At 36.8% G+C, this 24,660-nt stretch overlaps 1 protein-coding gene across 8 annotated transcripts in view; it reads left to right on the top strand.

Moving 5' to 3' along the window:
• Positions 1–24,660, top strand: part of LOC149069231 (uncharacterized) — a 299,332-nt gene that overhangs the window by 56,496 nt on the left and 218,176 nt on the right. For all 8 annotated transcript variants that reach the window (XM_089250662.1, XM_089250660.1, XM_089250665.1 and 5 more), the window contains exon 2: positions 5,370–5,442. In XM_089250662.1, the coding sequence (XP_089106788.1) occupies positions 5,370–5,442 (73 nt within the window). The remainder of the gene's footprint in view (positions 1–5,369; positions 5,443–24,660) is intronic.

Here is a 24,660-nt window from a genome sequence, read left to right as displayed (position 1 = left end):
ATATCTTTCCGCACGCACATGATAACATTATATGTGATTCCAATAAGAGACGTTGACTGTATTTCCTTACTTGAAGTCGTAATCAGTCCATAGTATTCCCGGTGATGATCTGATGGAGCTGCAATGGCCTCCCCCTATAGTGAAAAAAAAAAAACGCTTTCCTTCAGTTCTTGATAATTTTCTCTCTTCAGTGTTGAAAAGATTCAAATTTCCTTTTCCCGACAGACTTTCTCAGGGGAAGGGGGGAACATGGAAAAGCTTGGCAAAGTTAAAGAAATTCTCGAGTTTTGGTCAGGGAAAGTCAGGGGAATTTTCGAGTTTTGGTCATGGAAATTTTTGCGTCGTGTTCGGGGAAAGTCGGAGTGTTTTGTGTGTGAAAAATTAGAGAAACCTCTTGAGTTTTGGTTTGGGAAAATTGGATAAACTTTTGAGGGTTGAAAGTTCTGAGTTTTAGTGAGGGAAATTTTTAAGTCATGTTTAGGAAAAGTTAGTGAAATTTTGGAATTTTTGTTCGGATAAAAAAGTCAAAGAAATTTTCGGGGATGTGGTCAGGGAAAGTCAGGGAAATTTTCGAGATAGAAAGTCGAGTAGGTTTTGCTTGTGGAATCTTGTAACTTCATATTGGAATCAAACGATTTGGAAATGATTGTGAAAATCAATCAAAATCATTTGAAAGCCTCTCATGTAGACTCTCTGTGATATTATACTCTTTCTTTCACTATACACACACAACACTGAAATTTTTAAGTAATCCTTCAAAACACAATTTTTCCCATACTCTTTTTCTAACGCTATCTCTACAACAATAAAATGAACTTGCATATCCTGAGGAATATTATACTTACTTGAGAAATTAAATCTATCTCTATTCTCTCTCTCTCTCTCTCTCCCAAATACTTTGCTCTCTTTAATTGTGTATTCTCTCTCTCTCTCTCTAATAGTAATATATTAATAATTATCTAATACTAGTATACTGTACTATTGTACAGTACCACAGTTTGTCTCTCTAATATTAATATACTGTATTGTGATAATTACTATCACTAAGTTAAGTATAAAGTGATAAAAAACATAATTTCTTATATTTCAACATGAAAATAAAGATGTTTTCCAACAATAGAAAAATATTATGTGTAAAATACATTTCCCATAAGTGTTTTTAGTAAGTTTTTTAGTAAAAAGTCAAAGTGACTTTACTGAAAAGTCAAAGTAAGTTTTTTAGTAAAAACTTACTAAAAAAGAAATTAGACATTTTTATTTTCCTGAATGCCGTATATACTAGCGCAGGGGTTTTGAACCTATCTTTCGCGATCTAAACTTTGGGTCACAGGGGCTTCCGATATGGGTCGTTCAAATCCACTAACAGCCAGGTCTCTTAAGCTGTGAATCTTAACCCAAACATGATTCGCGCAGGGATTCCGTACAAATCCACTTACAGACAGGGTTCATGAGCTATGGGCACTACCCAAACTTGGTTTGCTGAGGAGGGGGGGGGGGCCTCCGAGAGGAGTCGGGTCACGATTCAAACTTGATTAAGCAGGAACTTCCGAGAGTGAGGGGTCGTACGAAATCACGTGTAACCAGGGATTCTTGAGCTATTGGGCGCTATTCAAACTGAATTCGCACGGGCTTTCGAGATGGATCGTATGAATACACTTACGGCCAGGGCTGCAACTACATGCTTGGTCAGTCGGGGCTAGTACGCATTTTAGTGCCTCCCCCCCTTCTGGTAATGTTGAAGCAGGGGTTAAAGAATGAAATTTGCACTACTGTTGCCCGGCGCCCGTGACACCAGATACGCCTGCTGCCCACTAGTTGCGGACCTGCTCACAGCCAAGGGGTTTTTGAAAAATGAGCCACGACCCAAACTTGATTCGAAGGGACTTCCTAGTTGTGTTGTACAAATCCACTGACAGTCCTGTTACAAAATTAATTATTGCTCACTGAGGCCCCCCCCCCCCCGTAATAGCGGAATAGACGCAAAGACACATGTACCATTTTTTTTCGGACACATTTATACATTCAATCGAATACTTTATAATTGCATGTACTGTAACATCCTCCGTGTTTTTAGACCTAGTCCAAGAAGGTGGAAAATGCATTTCATACCCAGATCAAAACGGCCAAGTCAAGTTACCATATGCATTTTTTGTACTTTTGCAGTGATGATAATAATAATTATCATCATTGTTATTTATTATAAACTATTTTCTTTGCTTCTTAGAACTCGATTATGATTTTGCTTAAATATGATTGAGATCCTGGAAAAAAGGAATTCATGTGTTATTCATATACAGCTGACATGTTTGTTAGAAAAAACATTGGGATAGGTTGTGTCATAGATACGCCAGCAAGTTCTGTCATGAATACGGTTTTTTTTTGTGGCTGCAATCGCGTGATAGGTCATTATTATCGGCTTTGGAATAGCTAACAAACGAAACCAATGTCGTATATTTTCTTTATAGCGGGAAAACAATTTATTAAGAATCAGGCCACGGACCTGGTGCCTAGACGGGAAAAGATACTGAAAACGGAGTGATATCATAGGATGAATCTTTGCCATGTGTATCTGACGATACCATTGCCGTTAACTTACGTTGCATACTTCCTTAAATACGAGCGTTTAAAAAATTTCGTCACGCAACTTTTTGCGAATGCTCCCAATATAGTCAGTCGATTTAAAAGACGCATTCACGTCAAAAAATTTAAAAAATTAACTTCGAATCAATAATAAAGAAAATAAAATGAATGGCGGGCACTAAAAAGAAAATTGCTAATATAATTTAAATTTGATTATATTTTTCTTCTTACATACGATATTTTTCTTAATATCTTTAACGTTAATGAGCAAAAGACCATCCATCTGGGAAATTTATTGATTCCAATGATAATGTTCATTTCCAAATAATGATCGGACGAGATGATGAAAGAAATGAATATATATATAAAATGAAGTTTTCAATATATTTTAATGAGCTTGTCTGACTTTAGTGTCTAAGAATTTCAAAAGAGAAGAATCCATCTTTATGATGAGGTAATTTCTCTTCAAAAAAACAACACCCATGGATATCCATTTAGGCAAATGAACGAAGCGTTTCTTCATTCCAATTATCAGTATGGAATTAGAATAAGCTATTTCCGTTATGGAATTTATTAAATTAAAACATACAGCCAAAGTTGATTGTAACGGCATCAAAGATTCCACGAAATTTCTTCGTTTCAACCGAGGTTGACGTTTTCAAGACTTTTTTTGACGGAAAACATTAATTTAATTTTAAAATATTAATTATTAATTTTTTAAACAAATCGATAAAAATTTGAGAACAAATCAAATGCTTTTCATGAAGTTTTTACTTCTTTATGGATGGTTAGGGGGTGACCAATTCGATCAAGAAAAATACAAGGAATTAGAATAATTAAGATAATTAATACGGGACACTTCCGATTTTCACCAAAAATGTTTCCAAATGTCGACAGAATTAACAAATATTGTTTATAAATTACCCTTGGCGAAAAAAATAATTGTACAGCAAGTCTGCTAAAATGTATTTCTCGCGGGGGGGGGGGGATGATGAATCATGGAATAACATGTCCCGACTGACTCTGATTGATCCATCATCACCGAGCCGAAACCGCCAAAGCCATAAACATGAAATTTTGTCGGTAGTTTAATTTCATGATGTAAAGACCCTAAGGAAGGTTTCGAAATTCGACCCACCCAAGGGGTCATAAGGGGGGGGGTGCGAATGTTTTGTAGGAAAATCACGTTGAGCCGAAACCACTGAAGCTATAATTATTAAATTTGGTCAGTAGTTATATTGCCCCGTCATGGGGGGGGGGGTCTTCAATAAGGAGGTGGAGCCATATGGAGAAATCAGGCAGTGCCGAAAATACTAAAGATATAAATATGAAATTTGGTCAGTATTTTTGTATTGTAATGTAGGCTCACTGAGAAGGGATTTTCAAAATTTAACCCCCTGAGGTTGGGGGGGGGGATTCAAACATTTTTTCGAACGCCACTCATTCAAGTATCTTGAAACTGCCATTACATTAGCACAGTTTCCCAACCTTTTTGGTCCCATCGGCCCCCAACGCAATCTTACCAATAGAATCCTATGTTATACTTGTAGCTTCTACCACCTCTCTGAAACATTCCATCGCCCCCCAGAGGGCGTTAACGCCCACGTTGGGAATCGCTACTTTAGAAAAAAGATTTTTCAATATAATTATTTTGAAACTTTCCATGACACAAAATATGGGTAAATTTTGGTGATTTTTGAAAAAGTTGTATGTTGTTGGAGTTAAAATTCGATTAAAAAGAAACCAACAATTAAAATTCTAAAAGCTCGTGTTAAAGTATGTAACACCATAGTGTTGAGAGACACCACAAAGTTTCAAGACATTTGAACAAGTGATGTTTGAAAAAATGTTCCTTATCTGACAAAAACTTAGTTTTGAGAAAAACGCATTTTAGTGAAAAACATTAGCATGTGTTGTGCCTGTCAACAGTTTATATTAAAATATTTTAAAAATGTTTTTAGCACAGGTAGAACAAAAACTTGAGAGCAGTTAGACGCAGAAAATTTCATAGTATTTAAAAATAGAAAAATTGGAAAATGCGTTTTTTTGAAAAATTTACGTGCACAAACCCACTTTATAAACAAGTGATGTAGAAAACAAGCAAATAAATAAATATACGTATGAACCCCATGCATGATTTCAAAAAAAGAATGCGTTTCTAAAGGGTGGCTTTGCCCGATTGTACTAAAAATGCCAACCCTTGTTCCCTGGCACTTGCCTCCTCAGAGACATATTGAACAAGAAAAAAAGTAATGAAAAAGGAGTAAAAAGGTTCAAAGTAAAAAAATGGCGGTACCGAAAAGAAAACTGCTAATAAAATTTAATGAATTTTTTTTTCTTTTACGTACCTTATATTTTTCTTAATATCTTTACGTTAATGAGCAACCATCCAACTGAGAAATTTATTGATTTCAGTGATAATGTCCATTTCGAAATAACGTTCGGAGGAGATGATGCAAGAGAAAAAAATGAATATCTAAAATATTATTTCAAGTATATTTTAATGAGCTTGTCTGACTAAGGTCTATGAATTTCAAAAAAGAAGAATCCATCTTTTTAATGAGGTGATTTCTCTTCAAGAAATAAGAAAAAAACCAGCAGAAGAACCCTTATAGACATTCATTTAGGCAAATGAGCGACACGTTTTTCATTCCAATTATCAGTATGGAAGTAGAATACGCTATTTCCGTTATGAAATTTATTAATTAATGCATATTATGAATTGATTTTCATGTTCAAGTTCTTTTTTTGATTTTCATATATTCTTTTTTGTGTGTGTGTTTTTCCAGCAAGTGGAATACCAGTTGTTAACTAAGAGGTATAAAAGGGACGTTATATCTTCAGAATGTTTATGCCCTCCAGGTAAGGCCTTTCTTTTTCATGAGGAATATAAAAATGTGTTATTCTGAATATGTAGTGATACGGGGTACATATGAATGATGGGATGAACAATAACAAATGAATTTTTTGTCTTGTTTTTTCTTTATAATCTTATACCTTTTTTTTGGATGATTCCAGCTGTACATTGGTATTCAATATACGTGTGTGAGAAGAGAACGATAAAAAATTAGATATCTCCCGTGGCTCAATAAATTTCGCCATTTTTCATTCTCTCGGGAAAGTGTTTGATTTGAGCAGCATCCAAAAGGGAGAAAAAAAAGCGATGATTTTAAGTGATGTTCGCGCAATCACATCTCCGCGGGTCATAAGTCGCATGTTTGATTGAGTTGTCCACCTGTTCTCCCAACTGAGTTAATCCACCTTTTCCGTGTTATTCGAAAAAATTACTGTTTTCATTTCATCTTTGGGGGCCATTACTTTTTTTTCATTCAATGTATATAGAAGAGAATTGACCTCGGAAATTGGCGTTTTCTTTTTTTTTATTAGCAAGAAGGATATTTTCTTTTTTTTCTACTCCTCGTCCGTTTAATATGATTTCCGATAAGTGATCGTTGAAAATTTTTTTCAGTTGATAACTAAGTGAATGTGTTGAATTCGTTATTTTGAAAAAGTTACGAAAACAAAATTTTCGAAAAACAACTATATTATAGTCGTACTTGTGTGAATAGTTTCCCTTGTCTCAATGATGGGTCACCGTTAGGTGGCGCTGCAGCAGGCGCCCCATCCAATTGAAATGTCATGAAACAGTTAGGGTTACAATCCTAGAGGATAGAGAGAGAGAGAGAGAGGAATAGAGTGTATACCTATACCTCCTCTAAGGTTACAATTCGTAGAGTGCATATACTACCTACAGCTGACTGTATTCATTGGGAATCAAAGCGTGACAGCCTGTCAATTAGCGTGAAAATTTCAAATCCTCCAACATGGTCATACCATGCCGATCTCTACTTTTAATTACAATACCTTTTCACTGTATTCGTAAAGTTATCGTTGTCATTTCATCTTCGATCATTTGCTTTCTTCTATCTCAACGATGTGTCACCATCAGGCAGTACTGCAACGGACGCCTCACCCAATTGAAATCATGAGAAAGAATTGTAGAGCAATTCGTTGAGTGCATATACCTCAGCTGAGCATATTCCTTGAGAATCAAAGCTGGACATCCAGACAATTGACGTGAAATTTGGAAATCCTCCAACAAGAATATCAGTTTCTACTTTTAATTTGAATATCTTTTCTCATGTATTCGAAAAATAACTGTTTTCAATTCACCTTCGGGGCCATTACCGTTTTTTATTCAATGTATATACAGTGAAACCTCCCCTGACGGACATTTCCCATTAATGGAAACTTTTTGATCCCAGGTCCCATAGAATAGGGTTTCATTGTATCTCACTTCTCATTAGTGCACGCTATTAGCGAACGGTAAAATCAAACAAACTCTAATTTTTTTTCCCAAACTCAAAGTTATTAATTTGAGTTTGATTATATTTAATGATAAATCGTAAACTAATTACTTAATTAAATTCACTGAAACTAATTGATTAACTGAACGTAACTATGGTCCAGGATGGTGAAGCCGAATGGTAATTTTTGTTTTGTTTGTTGATACGTGTGAAGAAAGTCAACATTACAAGACTGATAATGTTGTTATAAATGTTTTTATCTTCTGCACACTTATTTTGATTTAATTTCTATTGCAAAATATGTGTATTGCAAGTATCACATATACGGGTAAAAATAATCAATCAGTTATTAAAATAAATAACCAATAGTTTAATGAAGAGGAAAAAAAAGGTTATAATTTTTTTCCATATTTTTCAGATTTTCCAACTTTATTTGGGAATTATGCGTAATCGCCGGTAAAAATGATAAATGTAGTGAAATTTAATCAAATTTTCTTAAGTGGAGAAGATTGGTGATTATGCGTAACCACTGGCGTAATTTATTTTACAGTAACATATACATTTTATGTATAGTAACCAATTGTGACCGGAGCCAAACACCGTATAAATGTGAAAGTCGTATATACGAGGTTCCATTGTGTATATCGTGCCTCCCCATTAACAGACATTCCCCGTAAGCGGACAAAATTTTTGTTCCCATGGGTGTATGCTATCGAGAGGCGCTACTGTAGATGAGAATTGACCTCAGGAATTGACGTTTTACGTATTTGCAAGAAGGAAATTTTCTCTTTTTCCTCCTCATCGGCTTAACACGATTTCCGATAAGTGATCGTTGAAAAATTTTCCAGTATGATAACTTAGTAAATGCATTGAATTCGTCATTTTGAAAGAGTAACAAAAATAGTCATTTTTGGTGTGAATAGTTTCCTTCCTCTGAACGATGGGTCACCGTCAGATGGCGCCGCTGTGGGCGCTTCATCCAATTGAAATCTTAGGAAATGATTTTAGGGTTACCGGATTACAATTCGTGATGTTACATTACGCTGCTGACCATAATCCTTGGAAATGAAAGCAGGACACTCAGCTAATTGGCACGAAAGTTGGAAATTTGAATTTCATTTACATGAATGGGTGAGAAAAAAAAAATACAAACTGATATTTTTGATTTTATCCATGTGAAAAGCATTAAATTGTGGTATTACTGCATATCTCAGAATTTCGTTTGCTTGTTTACCATCTTCTCTTTCTTTTTTTGTGATTACATTTTCTCTTTTTTTCTTCATTCTTTAACTTTGTTTACCATCTTCTTGTACATTATTTGCTTAGAAGTGTGCTAGTAGAAACCTATATATACGTATTTTTGTATGTGTACGACGACGTTTTTTTTAAGGAATGGTGTTACGATGTTATGTTTTTCAATTTAGGTTGTGTGATTTGAATTGAATTCAATTTGTTCTAGTTTCGATTCCAACTTTTTCGATGTTCAAGAATTAAACTATCTATGCCTTGTTATTTATGATTAGTTTTGTAAGACGTTCAAAAGATACTTTGAATCTTCCTTTTGTCTCTTCAATTGTTTAAAAGTAATTCATTCGATGCAGGTGTGGTTTTATTGTAGCCCCCGCTCTCGTTTCTTGCGCATGATGAGTGTTGGAATTTTCTTTTTGTAACCGAGACAAATTATGCCTACCACGTGCAGGCCTGGAGACCATCCATTATATCACGTGATAGTACGATAGGAAACAGTTATTTCATTCGGGCATCGAACTCATTCAAGTTCATTCCTAGACCGAAATATTTCCGTTGTAGTGGTAGTTGTGTGTTGGAGGGCGTTATATCATCGTTGATTGCTTTCATGGTTCTGATATTGTATGACCGAGGTGTACAACCTTTTCAGTTCAAGGACCAGATATGTGGCACAGTGGAACCTCTGATAACAGACATTACCCGTTAGTGGACTCCTCCCGTTAAAGGACAATTTTTTTTTTTTTAATTACGTCAACAGGCTTGAATGTACAATACATTGGCAGTACACTTGGACGTAACGAAGAAAAATCGCTAGAAGGTGCTGATTATACCACTGTGCATATACAATGTGTACAATAAATTCGTAAATAGTTTAAAAATTCATAAAGATAGGAGAATTGGAATCAATTTGCAAAAAAATTATTCTCACGGAAGGGAATTTTTCTTGGTACTTAAAAAAATAGTTTAAATTTTTGTTAATAGAGAGTGCTGCACGGAAACAGATCTTTGGTGATTGTACTGGAACTTTTCCTAAATCCCTTCTGTATTCGAAACGTTCAGCCACCAATTTGCGGCTGAGGTAAAACAGCTTCACGCAATAGTGCTTTATCCACCAATGTCGACATCACAATGAAAAACTTACGCAATCTCCAGTAACAAGAAACTTCACAAATGAGCTGTTGCGTACACCCAGCGTGTTATACTGAACACGCTGATTTACATATTTTCAGTGATTTGCCTTCGTGCCGCGCCTTCTATCGACACAAATTCAACCAATTTTTGTTTTCTGCCTGTGTGAACAAAAGTTTCGATCGCGTTCACAAATATGCCGCTATGCTTTTGATGGAATCTCCCTTGCATGGTAGTGCAGGGAACCATTGAGAAGGGTTTTAGGCGTGATCCGTTTTGACTTGATAGATTGATTCCCCATTAAGTTCATTGTACAGCACACACACACACACACACACAAAATTGAAAGAAAGATAAATTACTCTGTATATTCCGAAGAGCTAGGCACCCTGGCTGCTTTATTTTAGGAGACCATTTGCTGCTTATGGTTTTATATACCAGTCATTGAGGCTTCCAATATCAGTTTTCCATCCGCTTTTCATATATTTTACGAAAGTTAACCCCAATACAAAGTCTTATAGAATACTTTCCCTGACAGTCTTGTCAACGCGCCATTTCACAAAAAATCTTGTCCATCAGTTGCAGCACTTTTTTTTCTCTCTCCTTATAGGGAAAAATAATGAAAAAAAAATATAGAATGAAAAAAGTCCGTTTTACTTTTTTTCAACGTACAATAATTCCCTTCATCTTTAGAGGCAACAGCAGCACAATCATTTAGGTTTCGTATTAAAGGGATTTATCTCAGTTTTTTTTCCTCCAAATTCTTCTACAGATGAAGAGGCCCAACAGTTTTTCAAAGGAAATGTCTCTACATAGAGAGAACGGGACTTATTTTCTCTTTAAAACTACAGACATTAGAGTCCTGGTGTAATTTATGGTGTCAGTTAATATTACCCTGACGTTCACTTTCTATTTTTTTTTTTTTTTTTTCAAAGTTCATTACTTGTATATGTGTCTCCCATTCTTTGGCCGACATTTTCATCCGTTTTCATATCACAAACCACATCCCTTCTTTTGTAACGCTATCCTATTAATCTCTGAAAAAGTAAGTTATTAATGCTTTAAAAACGAGTTATAAGGGTTTCTAATGATTAGATTTCTTGTTGTTGTTGTTGTTTGAACTTGATTGAAGTACGTGTATGTTGCGTTTAGGGTGATGGTTTTCTGTTTCTCATTAAGCCCGCGGCAGATAATGAGAATGTTGCCTCGCATCACTCATGACAATTCGATATGGCATTGACATGTGGCAGTGGAAAGTGCACACGAGTGTGCCTTGCTAAACTGTTGCGATGATTGAATATCTTTCTCGCCTCGCTTGTATTTCATGAACATGTCCGTGGGAATGTTTAGGAGTTGCTTAGAAGCATCAGTGCCGAAACGAGCTCAAAATATACAACGCTTTTATTTGAAAAATATGAGAAACTCATACGCTTGCAATAAAGATAAAAAAATACCTAATATAATTAATATAATTAACTATCAATATATATATATATTAACTATCAATATATTGATAGTCTATCAATAGATCTAGTCTATCAATCTATCTATATCAATAGTCTATATCAATATCTATAGTCTATCAATATCAATATTATATTGATAGACTATCAATATATATATATACACACACACTATATGTTAAATAATACATGATAATATTTATTTATTTTGAAACAAAGAAGGTCATAAGTGCCGCTGTGGTGGTCGAGTGGTTATAGTGACGGACTCACGATGCGAGGATCCGGGTTCGAACCCCACAGTGGTGGTCGGCTGAAGTTGGTTTTCTGTGGTTCCCAACTTCAAGGCGCAAATGCGAGCCGATCTCCCCGTTAAAAAGTCTCGCAACAGAGAGCAACAGTCCTGCAACGATAAATCATTCAATCATAACACTTCACTCATAGTTAGAAAAACTGGTGGCAGATGGCAGCACTACACATAACAAACATTACACAGAAATAAACTTTACGTCAGGTTGCACTACACGCACATACGCTCCTGCCTCAGCTTCCGGCGCCTATAGACTGGCCTTTATCATGTTGACTATCATGTTGATTTTCAGCTCACAAGAGAAAATTAAATGCTTAGGAGTTGCTTAGAAGCATCAGTGCCGAAACGAGCGCAAAAAATACAATGCTTTTATTTGAAAAATATGAGAAACTCAGCGATTTTAGAAGTAATTATATAAAATTGCATTTAATTGCCTTTTTTTTGTTGCAAAATTTAGTTATAACCCGTATTTAGGATCGCATGTTCCTGCATTTTTCTCGATGATATATAGTGAACCTAAGTATAAAGGTATATTTTTAATTGAACCCACATGCATATTACTAATATCAATAACAGCGGTTAAATAATTTTTCATCCTGTGAGAGTTGAATTATCGAGTCTGAATGAGGACTACTCATACCATCGTCGCCGACCGCGGGCCATAGGCCGAGAAACGCTATCCTACACGAAGCTCAAACCGAGCACCCACGGATCTAAAATAAACTTCCGACGCCCCTGCAAAATCGTCCAACTTTCAAGTTTATTCACACTTATACGAAAATAATAATAGCAATAAAAAAAAAAAAAAAATTGGAGAGAGAGGGGAATAGGGAGAAATATTGCTGAGATTTTTGGACGCGAATGGAGAGAGTGAGAGAGACAGACACACATTGAAAAAAGCAGAGCGTGGCAAGATCGCCGACGTCCCTTTCCCACACTGAGGCAAAAAGAAATAGGAGGGACCCCGTAGGCATTGTACGTGAGAGAATGGGCGGCATCCTGTTGGTTGGTTGGTATAACCCACTGCTACACATCTACACACATCCTTCAATACCACGAGTTAGTAGTTCCTTTCCCCTATCTGTCTAGCAAAATGCCAAGCTCCAGAGTTTTGTGTTCAATGTGAATCCCGCTCTATTTTTTCTCTTATATATATATATGTGGACAATTTTTTTTATTTTATTTTCCACGGACGTTATACTAAATTTTTCTGTCCATAACCCACGCTTTATCCTCCCCCCGTGAAGTCTGTGGCAACCGAGAAAAATCTATGGTAGGGATCTCGTTTTTTTTTTTTTAAATAGAAAGACCCAAAAATAACGGAGGTCCTCACAACAGGCTGAGGACTTTCTGGAGCCGGTTTTCTATTTTGCTCCATTCGTGAGGTTCAGAGGTCGGTGGAATTTTTTTTTCTTTTTTGAGTAATGTCGATTGAAAAATGGGAGTTTTATAATGTCCTGAAGGGGAAGGAGTCACATATTTCCATTTTTATGTACGAAAGCGATTGATTCTCTCTCTCTCTCGATCGCCTGACTCTTCTTTTACGTCTACCACGTTCAATTCATTGGAGGTCTGTCGGAGAGAAAAGAGACGTAGGTGGTCCGATACCCATAAGTCGTGATCGGTCGCGCCTGAGAATGTAGATAAGCCTAGGAGAGTAGTCGATACAAAGTTCTGGTAAAGAATTACTCGGGAGGAACTAAATTGACAGCCGTGTTAGAAATTTCCCTGCATACGGTGAAGGCAAAAGTCTGGCCTGGTGGACGGAAAATGAACCTTGAAATATTATATCATGGATTGTTTTAGGCTATGAAAATTTCTAAGTCAGTAAAAATCCCGGCCCGATGATTCAGATTCTGGATGTGGGTCCTTGATGGTAAATTTAATTAGATGTCTCTACCTAATGAATTTTCACATTTCAAGTTTTAGGACTGCCGTCCCATCCGCATATACAGTGGGTTTCGCTTATGATGTTTTTTTAAAAAAACCATCGTGAAAAGACGTTGTAAGCGGGAAAACACTTTAAACGGGAAATCTTAGGTGATAATTAGAGTTGAGACCACACGAAATTGCGTCGTACAATGCGGAAAAACGTTCTAATGTGGGATCGACTGTATATAACAAATCTTAGATTGATACGAGTACGTGCGTTACATAACTCCATAATTGGTCGCAATGAGCGACGGAGGAAAGCATTGCGTTACATTCTGTGGAGTTCTTGGCGAAGTTCATGATGAATGTGGAGAATACATTTTTTTAAAATATTGCCTACCGGTCAGTTGTACTTTATGCTTTTATTATGTTATTTCGAATTTCAACGGGTGGGCCCAACGGGGCGAGGGCTCCGGGTCAAACAGTGGGGGGGGGGGCTTTGTTGGAGAACTTTATTTCTTTCGAGAATATTAGAGAGAGTATTATTTTTTATTAGTTATGTTTTCACATCAATCCTGGGGAAGTATTTTTTACATCAAATACGAATTTTCATCAATTCTGAAAGTACAATAAAGAAGGTAGGGTCGTGTCTTCAGTGGTATAGATGGTAGCATGTTCGCGTGGTTTACAAGAGGGCCGGGGGTTCGAGTCCCGCCGAATACCAGATGACTTTTCGAATTCCCTTCTGTGTAATAGCCAGGAAATATCTGTTTCCTGAATTCTGAAATTACTTTTACCATTAAATATTCAAATCTTCATCAATTCCAAAAATATTTTTTTTACAATAATTCTGGAAATATTCTTCTTTAGTTATGTTTTTCATGACTCGCCAAATCATTTATTCCACCAATTCTGAAATTATTTCTTGCTGTAGATGCTGAAGACCCACGGTAATGTGCGGCACGGGTCCGAGCGCCCCCAAAATTGATTCAGAAATCAAAATTTCTACATAAATTCTCAAGCAGGGCACGCACAGGTTCGAAACACTTACGACGCTGCGCTGGTTGAACTCTCTTATCGAAGGAACATCTCTCCGAGATGAACCTGTTTCTTTGAGGAATGAAGGCTGGTCATCTTAACCCTCTCAGACAGACCTGAGCATTCATTGGAATTTTCAAGATGTTTTGGCATTTTTGATGCTAAAAAAAAGCATTAAATATGTAAAATATTATCAAATCTTTCTTCTTTTTTTCAAATTTTCAATTTATTTTGTGAAGAAATAATTAATTTCGTCCAATCTTTTTCTAGTCAAGAGGATGCAGTTTATATTCACCTTCACATACAATTTTTTACCAGAATTTCTAAATTTTATGCAATAAATCACACTTTTCCCGTAGGTACTTTCTCCTGGAAGTCATCTTAAAAACCCTGAAAGTTCAACTTCAACTGCTGCCCTCTAGTGGAAGCCCCAAAGCTCATATTCACCATATTTCTAACTTACTAACTAAACTTACACAATCCCTTTTCAGGTTAAAAAAAAAAAAAAACCTGTAGTTAGAAAAGCAACCCACACTTTTCTGCATGCAGGGTCTTAAAGGGTTAAATATGTTTTTCTGTATCCATTTCACAGACCCTGGTGTCACAAATGTGTGTGGGTTACCTTTTCTCACTGCAGAATTTTTTTTTTTTACCTCAGGGAGTTGGCTCCTAACTTAAAGGATTGTGTGATTTTGAGTTAGCAATATGGTGAATATGAATTTTCGGGCCTTCACCAGAGGGCAGCACTTAAATTTGAACTTTCAGTGTTTTTTAAAATGAGTTCCATGAGAAAGTACCACCTCGGAAACTGTGAAACTAATAAAATTTTATAATGAAATGGATGTTCGGGTCTCAAACGGGTATTAGGGCGCGGTAGCCCGGTCGATAAGATGCTCGCCTAAAGTACCGAAGGATGTTTAGAGGTGTCGCGAGTTCAATACCCAGTTCGTCCCTGTCAGAAAACTTTCCTGACACAGGGGTACAACAAAAAAAAGGCGACATGACCACAGAAATAATTGCTACCGTACGGAGTCCCCCCATCGAGTGGTTAGCGCACCAACCTCTCGATGAGTATAAAAAACAAGCCTGCCGTTCGGAATCGGCAATAAATTGTAGGTCCCGGTCTAATTAGCCCTCGTGTGCAGAAAATGACCGTGGTGCGACAAAAATGATCAAATGGGTATTATTTTAATCGAGGAAAAGAAAATGTCATGTGAGCAAAAAAAAGCACATTTCTTTAGTTCAGGGAGAGTAGTGAAAATTTGATTGTTACAGTGGTGCCATCTGTTGAATACGGGACTAATACAAGTGAATTTTATTAAGTTTCCAGATTGATGCGAATGATTACGCACGTTGGCTGGTGTTGTCTCTCATTTGCGTTTCAAGTCAACCTTTTGGAAACTGCGTGCTACGTAACGTGATGCAGGACAGCGCCGCCCACCGCAGGTGACATAAGCGATCTGAAAATGTCTAGGACTGTGATGTGGGTCACTTAATGAACTGTGAGTTAATTAGTGATCTATAGATGTGCCGCGGAAAGTTTAAAAGCTCGAACGCGTCGCTCAAGCGATATGAAAACATGTCGCTGGTCACCTTATTTATATGGGGAATGTGCCGCATGACACTTACGTCTTCTGGAACTGCACCGCAAGTCAATTACGTGATCTATAAATATGTCGCGGGTCACTCAAGTGATCTGAAAATGTGCCGCGGACGACCTAAGTGATATGGAACTGCATTGCGCATCACTTAAATGATCGGGTAAATGCGCCGCCTGGTTCATTTTCACAAAATTAAATTAGAGTTCACGTACCGCATCCAGATGACTTCGGGAACCACATTTGACCCGCGGGCAGACACATGATATATATATAAACATGTGTCTCGTATCTTTATTTTCTTTTTAAATTTCGTGATGCGTTCAAGAAATTTGAAAATCCAAGATCCCGCGCCCGCAGTTAGAGACATTGATTCGTCCTCGAGAAAATTCCGAAGATGTCAGTTCAGGATTTTCGCATAAATACCGTAGAGAAATCCAAGATGTCAACTTCATGTTGACACTTCCCCCCCCCCCCCCTCCTTATCTATATGACACGTTCTATATTTTATTCAGCCAATCTCTTGAAAATTTTGCGATTTTCTCCGGATTTCTTACCAACGCTGGAAGCGAACAATTTGTCCGTGTTGTATTCGAACCTCGGCGCCGTTCTCAAATATCTTGATTATTTTGTCAAACAACGGACTGCCTTTGTGTGGATTCGTGTCTGGGGTCATCACGGGGTCGGTTGGCTTCCACATCGGATGTAAAAGAAAAAAATCGATGGGGGGGGGGGAATGGACCATACAGATCTGTATTTGTCACGTTTCAGACAGAAAAATATTAGGGGTTTCCTCTGAGGAGAATTCCGTATAAAGCAAACAGGGGCTGGTGCGTCTGCCCCTGCAAGACCTGCGAGGTTTTTTTGGTTGTTTCTTTGTGTGTTGTGTGGCCTTTAAGTTTAATAATATTTATTGTACGTTTTAGAAAAGAAGCGTGTACTACTAAGATGGGTGCAGTTTGGAATTTCTGGATGTTGATCGTGAGTCAACTAGATCGTTTCGGATTTTTTTTTTTTATGTTCCTGCCTCGTTGACCCCCCTCATCTAGAGAAGAAACAGATGCGCAGATGCATCAATCTCTTAAGAAATCTCAGTTCCGCTCTTCTAAATGACCCTAAGTATGGAAAAACAACATCTATGTAACCTCTCTTTCGCGAGATATTTCCGTAAGAAAAGCAGTTGAGATATTATTTTAAGACAAATGTAGGGATGGGATATTTTCTGAATCAGTGGAAACTTAGATATAAGGCGTTTAACACATCAATTATCTATTAGTCAATTCTTATAAACTCTATAACTTGTTATTTAATGCCCTTTTTCGGCTACTGTTAATATTTAAAATTTTGACATCACGAATGTTTTATCTCTTATCGATTTTTTGCATTTTTATCGACAAACTCAATAAGGGTATCGACGGGATTGTTAGCAAACTCGTAGATGACGTGAAGCTAATGGGAATAGTCCGGAATTGAAGCGGAAGGGAGATGCTTCAGACGAACTTGGATATGATTGCAGCAGGGCTAATGAATCAAGCATGGCCTTTAGCGTTGATAAGTGCATGGCAGCTCATTTTGGTTCGAACAACCCTCGTTTCACTTACGAGTTGAGTGGTGTTACTATCCCGGATGCAACTAGGGTCACTGATTTGAGAATTTTCATTGACGAGCCGCTTAGGTTCAGCGGTGGTCAAAAAATCGAATACAGTGCTCGGTTTGATTCTCTTCTCGCATTCTCCTAAAGTCATTCTTCCGCTTTTCCGAGGCTTAGTTCGTCCTGGGGTTGCCATAAAGGTTTTGCGAGACCATAACCTACAGAGGGACGTAGAATTAATTGAGAGGGTGCAGAGAAGAGCTACGCTTGCCCTTGTTCGCATAAAAGGCTTGAGCTATGAACAAAGACTTGATGTCTTGAATATGTTTACATTAGAGCAGTGGTTCCCAAACTTTTTTGAAGCACGACCCTCTTTTTGACAAAATTTTATTGGTGAGTTACGGACGCGGTAGCCCAGGTCCATAAGATACTCGCCTAAAGCACCAAAGGATGTTTAGAGGAGTCGTGAGTTCGATTCCCGGTTCGTCCTTGTCAGAAAATTTTCCTGACACAGGGTTACAACAGAAACGGTGACATGACCGCAGAAAAAATTGAGTCCCCCATCAAGGGGGGTTAGCGCACCAACCTTTCGATGAGTATAAAAACAAACCTGGAGTTAGAATCAGCAACAAATTGTCGGTCCCGGTCTAATTAGCCTTCGTGTGCCGAAAATAGCCGTGGTGCGACAAAAATGATCAAATGATATTGGCGACCCACCTCTACATGTTGTGACCATACGTCCCGTTTTCCTGGACATTCTTGATTTTTTTTTGTTGAAGAGTGTGTTTTAATTTCTTTAATAAATGATGCATGAAATGAAATTATTTTTCGATTTTCGATTGGCAGAACTGTTTTATTATGCGATTTCAAACTACCAACACGTGTTCTAGTTTTGAATCCTACGGAGAAAGCTCCTGATTTGAATCCTCCTGAATCAGCACATCTGCGAGTTAGGACGAAATGCCTATCTTGCGTGTCGTGATGGTGCAGAGTGGATAACCGAGAGAACTCAGGGTCACTATTACCAAAACACAGGGGCTCAGTGTAAAAATATTTTAAAGTTCCTTGTGTAGGAAGGATAATTTTAGTTGATTTATTATATTATTTTGAATATTCATGTCGTTTTCATGCTTGTGGCACAGTCAACTTTGCTCAATTATTTATTGAAAATTATTTTTCCCACAATAGAGAATTATTTTTTTATTATAACGGGTGCCCGGCGTACTCCCCAAAATAATTTTAACCACACCTTCCCGATATTTTAAGCCCCCCCCCCCACAATATTTTCAATGACTTCACTTATTCATCAAAAGACCTTCATGAACGACAAACTATGGTTATTAATTGTCTATAATCTAAAAAAAACAAAACAAATGTAGACATTTCCTCTATATCTTAAAAATAAATTTCTTATTCTGACGTTTTCATTTTGGAGAATGTCTCGTGACCAACCCCCCCCCCCCAACGCAGTTCATTAACGCGACCTCCAAGAAGGACCCACACGTTGGGAACCACTGCATTAGAGGAACGCAGGTTTTCGGGGGATATGATCGAACTGTTTAACATTTTCAACGGGATGGAGCATGAGTTACTCATACACCGTAATATACATCGAACTCGCGACACCTCTAAACATCCTCTGGTACTTTAGGCGAGTATCTTATCGACCTGGGCTACCGCGCCCCAACTTCTTATACAGTCCCCCGTATGCTAAAAACAAAGTCCAATTATAATGGTGTTTTCCCCGAGGGGGAAAATTCCACACAAAAAAAATATCCACCTGTCCAAGTGCAACAAGAGGTACCCTCTCCCATGTCCTCCTTTTTCTAATTGAGTGGGAGAACTGCATATATACAGGGTGATTGCAATTAAAGTTCTCGTACTCTGAGAGTTTTTCCTCAAAAATTCCTTATTTGAATAAAGCCAAATTTTAAGGATAATGAGACCATGGGAGAGGGAGATTTATGCAATTAAAAAATAGTTCAATTTTTCACCAACAGGTGAATAAGTGACTTTTTTTATTGAATTTTCCTTTTTCCCCCATGGTCCATATAGCGTATATAGGCTACCAAGTTTCAATGGAATACGTCCACCAGAACGGGCTCTATATAGGTCCGAGTAATTTAAGTATAGTGGTATTAATCAGACTTATGAAGCGCCTATTCTGGTGGACGCATTCTATTAAAACTTGGTATATACGCTTTATGGACCGTGGAAAAAAGGAAAATTCAATTAAAAAAAAGGTCAACTTATTCACCTGGTGGTCAAAAATTGAACTATTTTTTTTATTGCATAAATCTCTCTCGTCTCATTAAGATATCCTTAAAATTTGACTATACCCGAATGAGTAGTTTTTTTAGGAAAAACTAGAGTACTGGAACTTTAATTATAATTACCATGTATACATAGTATTATCGTGCATGTTTGGTATGAATCCTTTTAATAACTTCAAAATTATAAAAAAAGCGAGATTTTCCGAAAACGGAAATAAGAATTTTTCGATACGAAATCAGAAATTTTTTTTTCTTCCTCCACCGTAGGAATAAATTTCCGCAGTCATCATTTTACGGAAACATTTCACCTTCTAATTTCCTGCTGGAGTTGGTTCATAAGTAAATGTACGTGCGTCAGAAATTGCTTTTTTTTTTTAAATATAGGTATTGAAATTTATAGATAATCTGGAATTTCTTTTCCTTTCTCACAGAAATTCCGCTTTCTCCTCTTTTTTTTTTTTTTTTATTCGTAAAAGAAACAAGGAAATTGTTTTCCTTCTTTCCTACTGCCGTCGATAGCTTAGCGGATGAGAAAAAAGACCAAAAAAACCCCCAGAAAATATGTGATGAATAGGCCTTAGCATCATCCAATGAGATATTACTTTTTGTATTTTGCATGGTTGTACGCTCTTTGATGCGTTGAGTATACGTGGTGTGTCCTGTAAGAGCTAATGCAGCATTTACCTCATCACCAGTCCGTCGTAGAGATATGACTCCAATTTAAAAAAGACTGAAAGGGGGTTCAAAAATTACCCTGTTTTGGGAATGAAAATGCAGTGTGTCACGGAGTAAAATATCTAAATTTCTATACGATCCCCCTTGTCCTCTAACTTCCAATTAAAATGTCGTTGTCCTGAATCTCCCTTGAGGCCAACAGGAAAAAAAAAATCCACGTGTCTAAGTGCAATATTCACTAAGATATTTTTTAATTCAAAAGTCGGAGAAAAGTTGTAGAAGAACAGCAAACGCTTCTTTCCCTCATTTATGCTGTCCTTTCCCAACTTTTCTCCGATTCTAATATCTCAGCACCTTGGAAACTTGGAATTTTTCTTTTTGTTGGACTCAGGAGAAACAGGGCAACAACTTTCTTATTCGAAGTTAGATGACAAGGGGACCATTTAAAAAATTCAGGTTGTTTATTTTGTTACGCGCTGTATGTTCACGTTCAAAACTGGTAATTTTATTGAAACTAAAAGCCGCATTAGCATTACAGGACGCCCTGTATACTGAAGAGCCACTAAATTACGAATACCCACATAGTGGCGAGTGCTCAAAGATGGCGGTGAGTAGGCCTGGAAACTCAGGGATCTCTGAAGCCACGCATATAAAGTCGGTCTCGCTTAGTTGGATATATATAACGGATAAAATTCTCAGACACCAAAATTCCTCTCAGAGAGATAATGTTAAAGTGCCCTGCTCCAAATATTATGCTCCATACGTCAACTGTTCATACACATCAACCACTATACACATTATGTTTCTATTGAATGGAAAATTTGAAAAATGCGTTACTAAGTTAAGATAAATGCATTTTTGAGAGTCGGTATTTATTTTACCGCACACCCACCTCCGGTCAAATATCGCCATACGGTAATTTCCAACCAGTGGAGTATGAAGGCGCCATCTATCGGTGGTCACCTCACCCAGGGTCGGTAAGGAAAGAACTCGTTTCTGATATTCTTCCCTGGATTCGAACCCGTAGACCTTGCCGGTAACTCGTGATGGTAAGACGAGCAACTTACCAGTCGGGAACATCGAGTAGGTACCGGCCTCCAATTAATCTTAAAATACGTACATTTAATTATTTCATCTTTGTTCTCTGTTGAGCCAATAGAGGTCGCCAACTTTCCTAATAAAATATTAGAAACTCGGGTATATATTGTGATCATTGTAATTTAATATAACTTTGATTTTCATTTTTCTTTACTCGAGAAGCTTTATTAATATTGATCCTTCATCAGTTTTCAATACACAAACTGTACTAACGTTGTAAAATGCCAATTGAGTTGTTCCTCGCATAATCGGACACCCGCTTAATCCGATATTGTTTGCAGGAATCGTCGATATTCGATTAAGAGGCCGACAAAGACGTCACGGTAAATGTGACAAATTCGGTTATACCATGTATTATCACAAATCATTTTGGTAAGTTTGATAAATTTCCCTAAATTTATCACTTTTACCGACGATTATGTAATACCAAATAAACATGATAAATTGTTATAAATTCATCATATTTTGCCGATTATTATGCATAATTGACATTCCGATTTGATAATTGTGACAAGTCGTTCCCATTGCGGTGATAATATTATACAAATAATAATAATAATTTTATTGATTTTGCAATGAGTGGCAGTCCATTGCTGCTATATTTTACAGCCATATTTACAAGACATACAATGCATTGGGAATATAATAAATCATAAAATGGTGTCAGAACAGTTAATATAATGCCAGGGGAAAAGAATGAATGATATACACATAGAATAAACATGATCATAATATACCGACAAATAATAATAGGTATTATACATTTAAGCGGACACAAACCCCCCCCCCCCAAAAAAAAAAACTATTAATAAAAGGATAAAATGATAACAATAGAAATATATGGAATTCAGCCCAAACAGCGCGAGCGTAGGCGAATACACGTCAAGATAAATAGACATATTGAGTATATTATATATAGTACATATTGACTATATATTGTCAGTTGTCGAAAGTAATTGAACTATATTAATGGGGAGATTTAAATATTTGGATATGGGATTAGAGTAAAAAGGGCAATCAAAAAATACACGAGATTCCAATCCTCGAAAACCGAAAGGTTGCAATATATATAATTGCTAATTGGATCTATAAAAAATTTTCTATCATTAACGAAATTTGATGTCTGATTAAATCTAAGTTGGGCAAAAACCCTTTTAACTGAGATATGGAAAGGGAGGAAAAAGTAATATTTTTCCATCACAGGACAGTTGTTCACATCTTTATAGTGAGGAAAATTTTTTACTACAGTCGAATCCCGTTTTAACGAATACCGATACAGCGAAAATCTCGTTTTAACGAATACTTTTCTAATCCCCCCCGGATAAGCTTACAGGGGAACAATGCATAAACCTGGAATTCCTTTATAACGAAATTTCATTATAGCGAAGTGATTTCTCCGGTCTCTTGGGGTTCGTTATAACGGGATTCGACTGTATTTACAATACGGGAGAAATCAGTTTGGATGCTCTGATTTTTTATACTCTCGATAATCAGCGGAAAATAAGCTTTCACAAGACATGGATTTTGTTGAACCCAAATAAAACCAAATCCAGCGTTGTCAAGAATATTTTTAACCTGTAGAGCCCAATTATTTTTATTATTGGTGGTCGAATTACAAGAGTGACATTATTGGTCGTAACTTATTCTCGTCAAACGCGAAGATTATACAAATACAAGACCATGACAAGCAAAAATTCCCAACGAGGTGGCTGCGGAAAAGATACTCAAAACAAATATGGATGTCATATGTTTAAAAAAAACACAGCAACCCAATTAAAAATGCAATTATAAAAACTAAAAACTATATATGCATGATAAAATATGATATAATGCCCATAAATAATATTTACGGTTGTCTTATCTAAGTATGGATAGCTTCTCGATTTATCCCGATATTTTTATCGTATTTCTTTTTAAACGTGTCAATTGTGTTACAATTTACTACCCCCCGGGGATAAGCTATTCCATTTATTAACATATTAGAGAAAAATTCCAAGCCATAACCTAGAATTGTCCCTTACCAATCGATACTGGTGCCCCTTGTCAAAGCAGTCGATTCACGGTGTATTAATAAATTATGGTCTATCCTATCCATACCGTTGAAAATTTTGAACACTTCGATCATATCCCCCGACACCTGCGTTCTCCTCCAATGTAAACATCTTCAAAAAATGAAGCCTCTGTTCATAACTCATGCCCCGTGTGCCAACAAGAGCGTAGCTCTTCTCTGCACCCCTTCAACCAAGTCTATGTCCCTTTTGTTAGGTATGATCTCCAAAACCTGACAGCATACTCCAGTCCAGGACGATCTAAGCCTCGGAAGAGCGAAAGAATGACTTTAGGAGAACGCGAAGAGACCTTTTTTGTACTATTGGTAAAAATAATAACTTTACACCATTGGTAAAAATAATAGCTTTACACCATTGGTAAAAAGTTGTTCTTGCTTGGCTTGTCAAGAAACGAAAGACTTGAGCCGTTCTGCTGGTAATTATGGAAACATCACGAACAGGCTCACAAGTAAAAATCGAATGTTTAAGAGTCGCTTAGAAGCATCAATGCGGAAACGAGCTTAAAATTACAATGCGTTTGCTTGAAAAATATGAGAAGGTCGTGTTACTCATGAGCAGTACTCTCAAATAAAGGATTAATGCACGCTGGCACAATTTATACACAGTATGTAAAAATGTATCGGCTCAATTGAAATTATTCGTCGCTATTGAGGATCCCGGTGGGAGGAATTGATCTGCTTGTCCTGCCATTGCATCGAAAACATTCTTTACCGCTGGAATTCAACAGATGGCACGCGCCATATCATGTTCTCATCAGATTCATTGCGAAGACGATATCGTTGTTTTTCAATTATTCAATCTCACGAGAAGCCGTAATGATAATCACATAGTTCATTGCTATGTATTCGCAAAATTCAAGAAACATACATCTCTCGGAATTAAATATCACTTTCCATTTCCAGATACGAATAATTAATATCGATTTCGATATTTGCATATATTAATGCATCTATAATTAAGCTGAGAAAACTGATTATACAAAACAATGCTTTATTCCGCAATGCTTTCAATCTATAATTCAAGAAAACGGGTTCAGCTATCCAGTTTTGCCAAATGGCTCTTGTACGTTAAATCTACTTGATAGCTGTCTTCATGGGGAGAACGACGCGAGTGATTTGATACTTGCGAGCACGGGCAAGGGGGCCACTGCTATTAACATTTGCTAACTTTTTCGGACACAACCCTGCCTCTTTTCAGGTAACATAAGTAAGTTGCTTTTTACATGTGTCCTGGGGGTGTAAGCGGTTCTATCTATTTAATATATGGTTCTATATCTATCTAAATATAATAGTTATTATAATTAAATTTTTCATGTAAATATAATTTTTATGAAAAACTTTCTTTTTGAAACATTCTATGACAAATCAACAAAAAATACCAGTTTTTTTTGTCCAACTAAGACTCAGATTTTTT

This window comes from Pholcus phalangioides, unplaced genomic scaffold (genome assembly GCF_987345545.1).
Source record: "Pholcus phalangioides strain wild (caught in Gottingen) unplaced genomic scaffold, Ppha-v1.0 ptg000024l_1, whole genome shotgun sequence".
In the NCBI taxonomy this organism is placed as follows: Eukaryota; Metazoa; Arthropoda; class Arachnida; order Araneae; family Pholcidae; genus Pholcus; species Pholcus phalangioides.
This window is presented reverse-complemented; position numbering and strand designations above follow the sequence as displayed.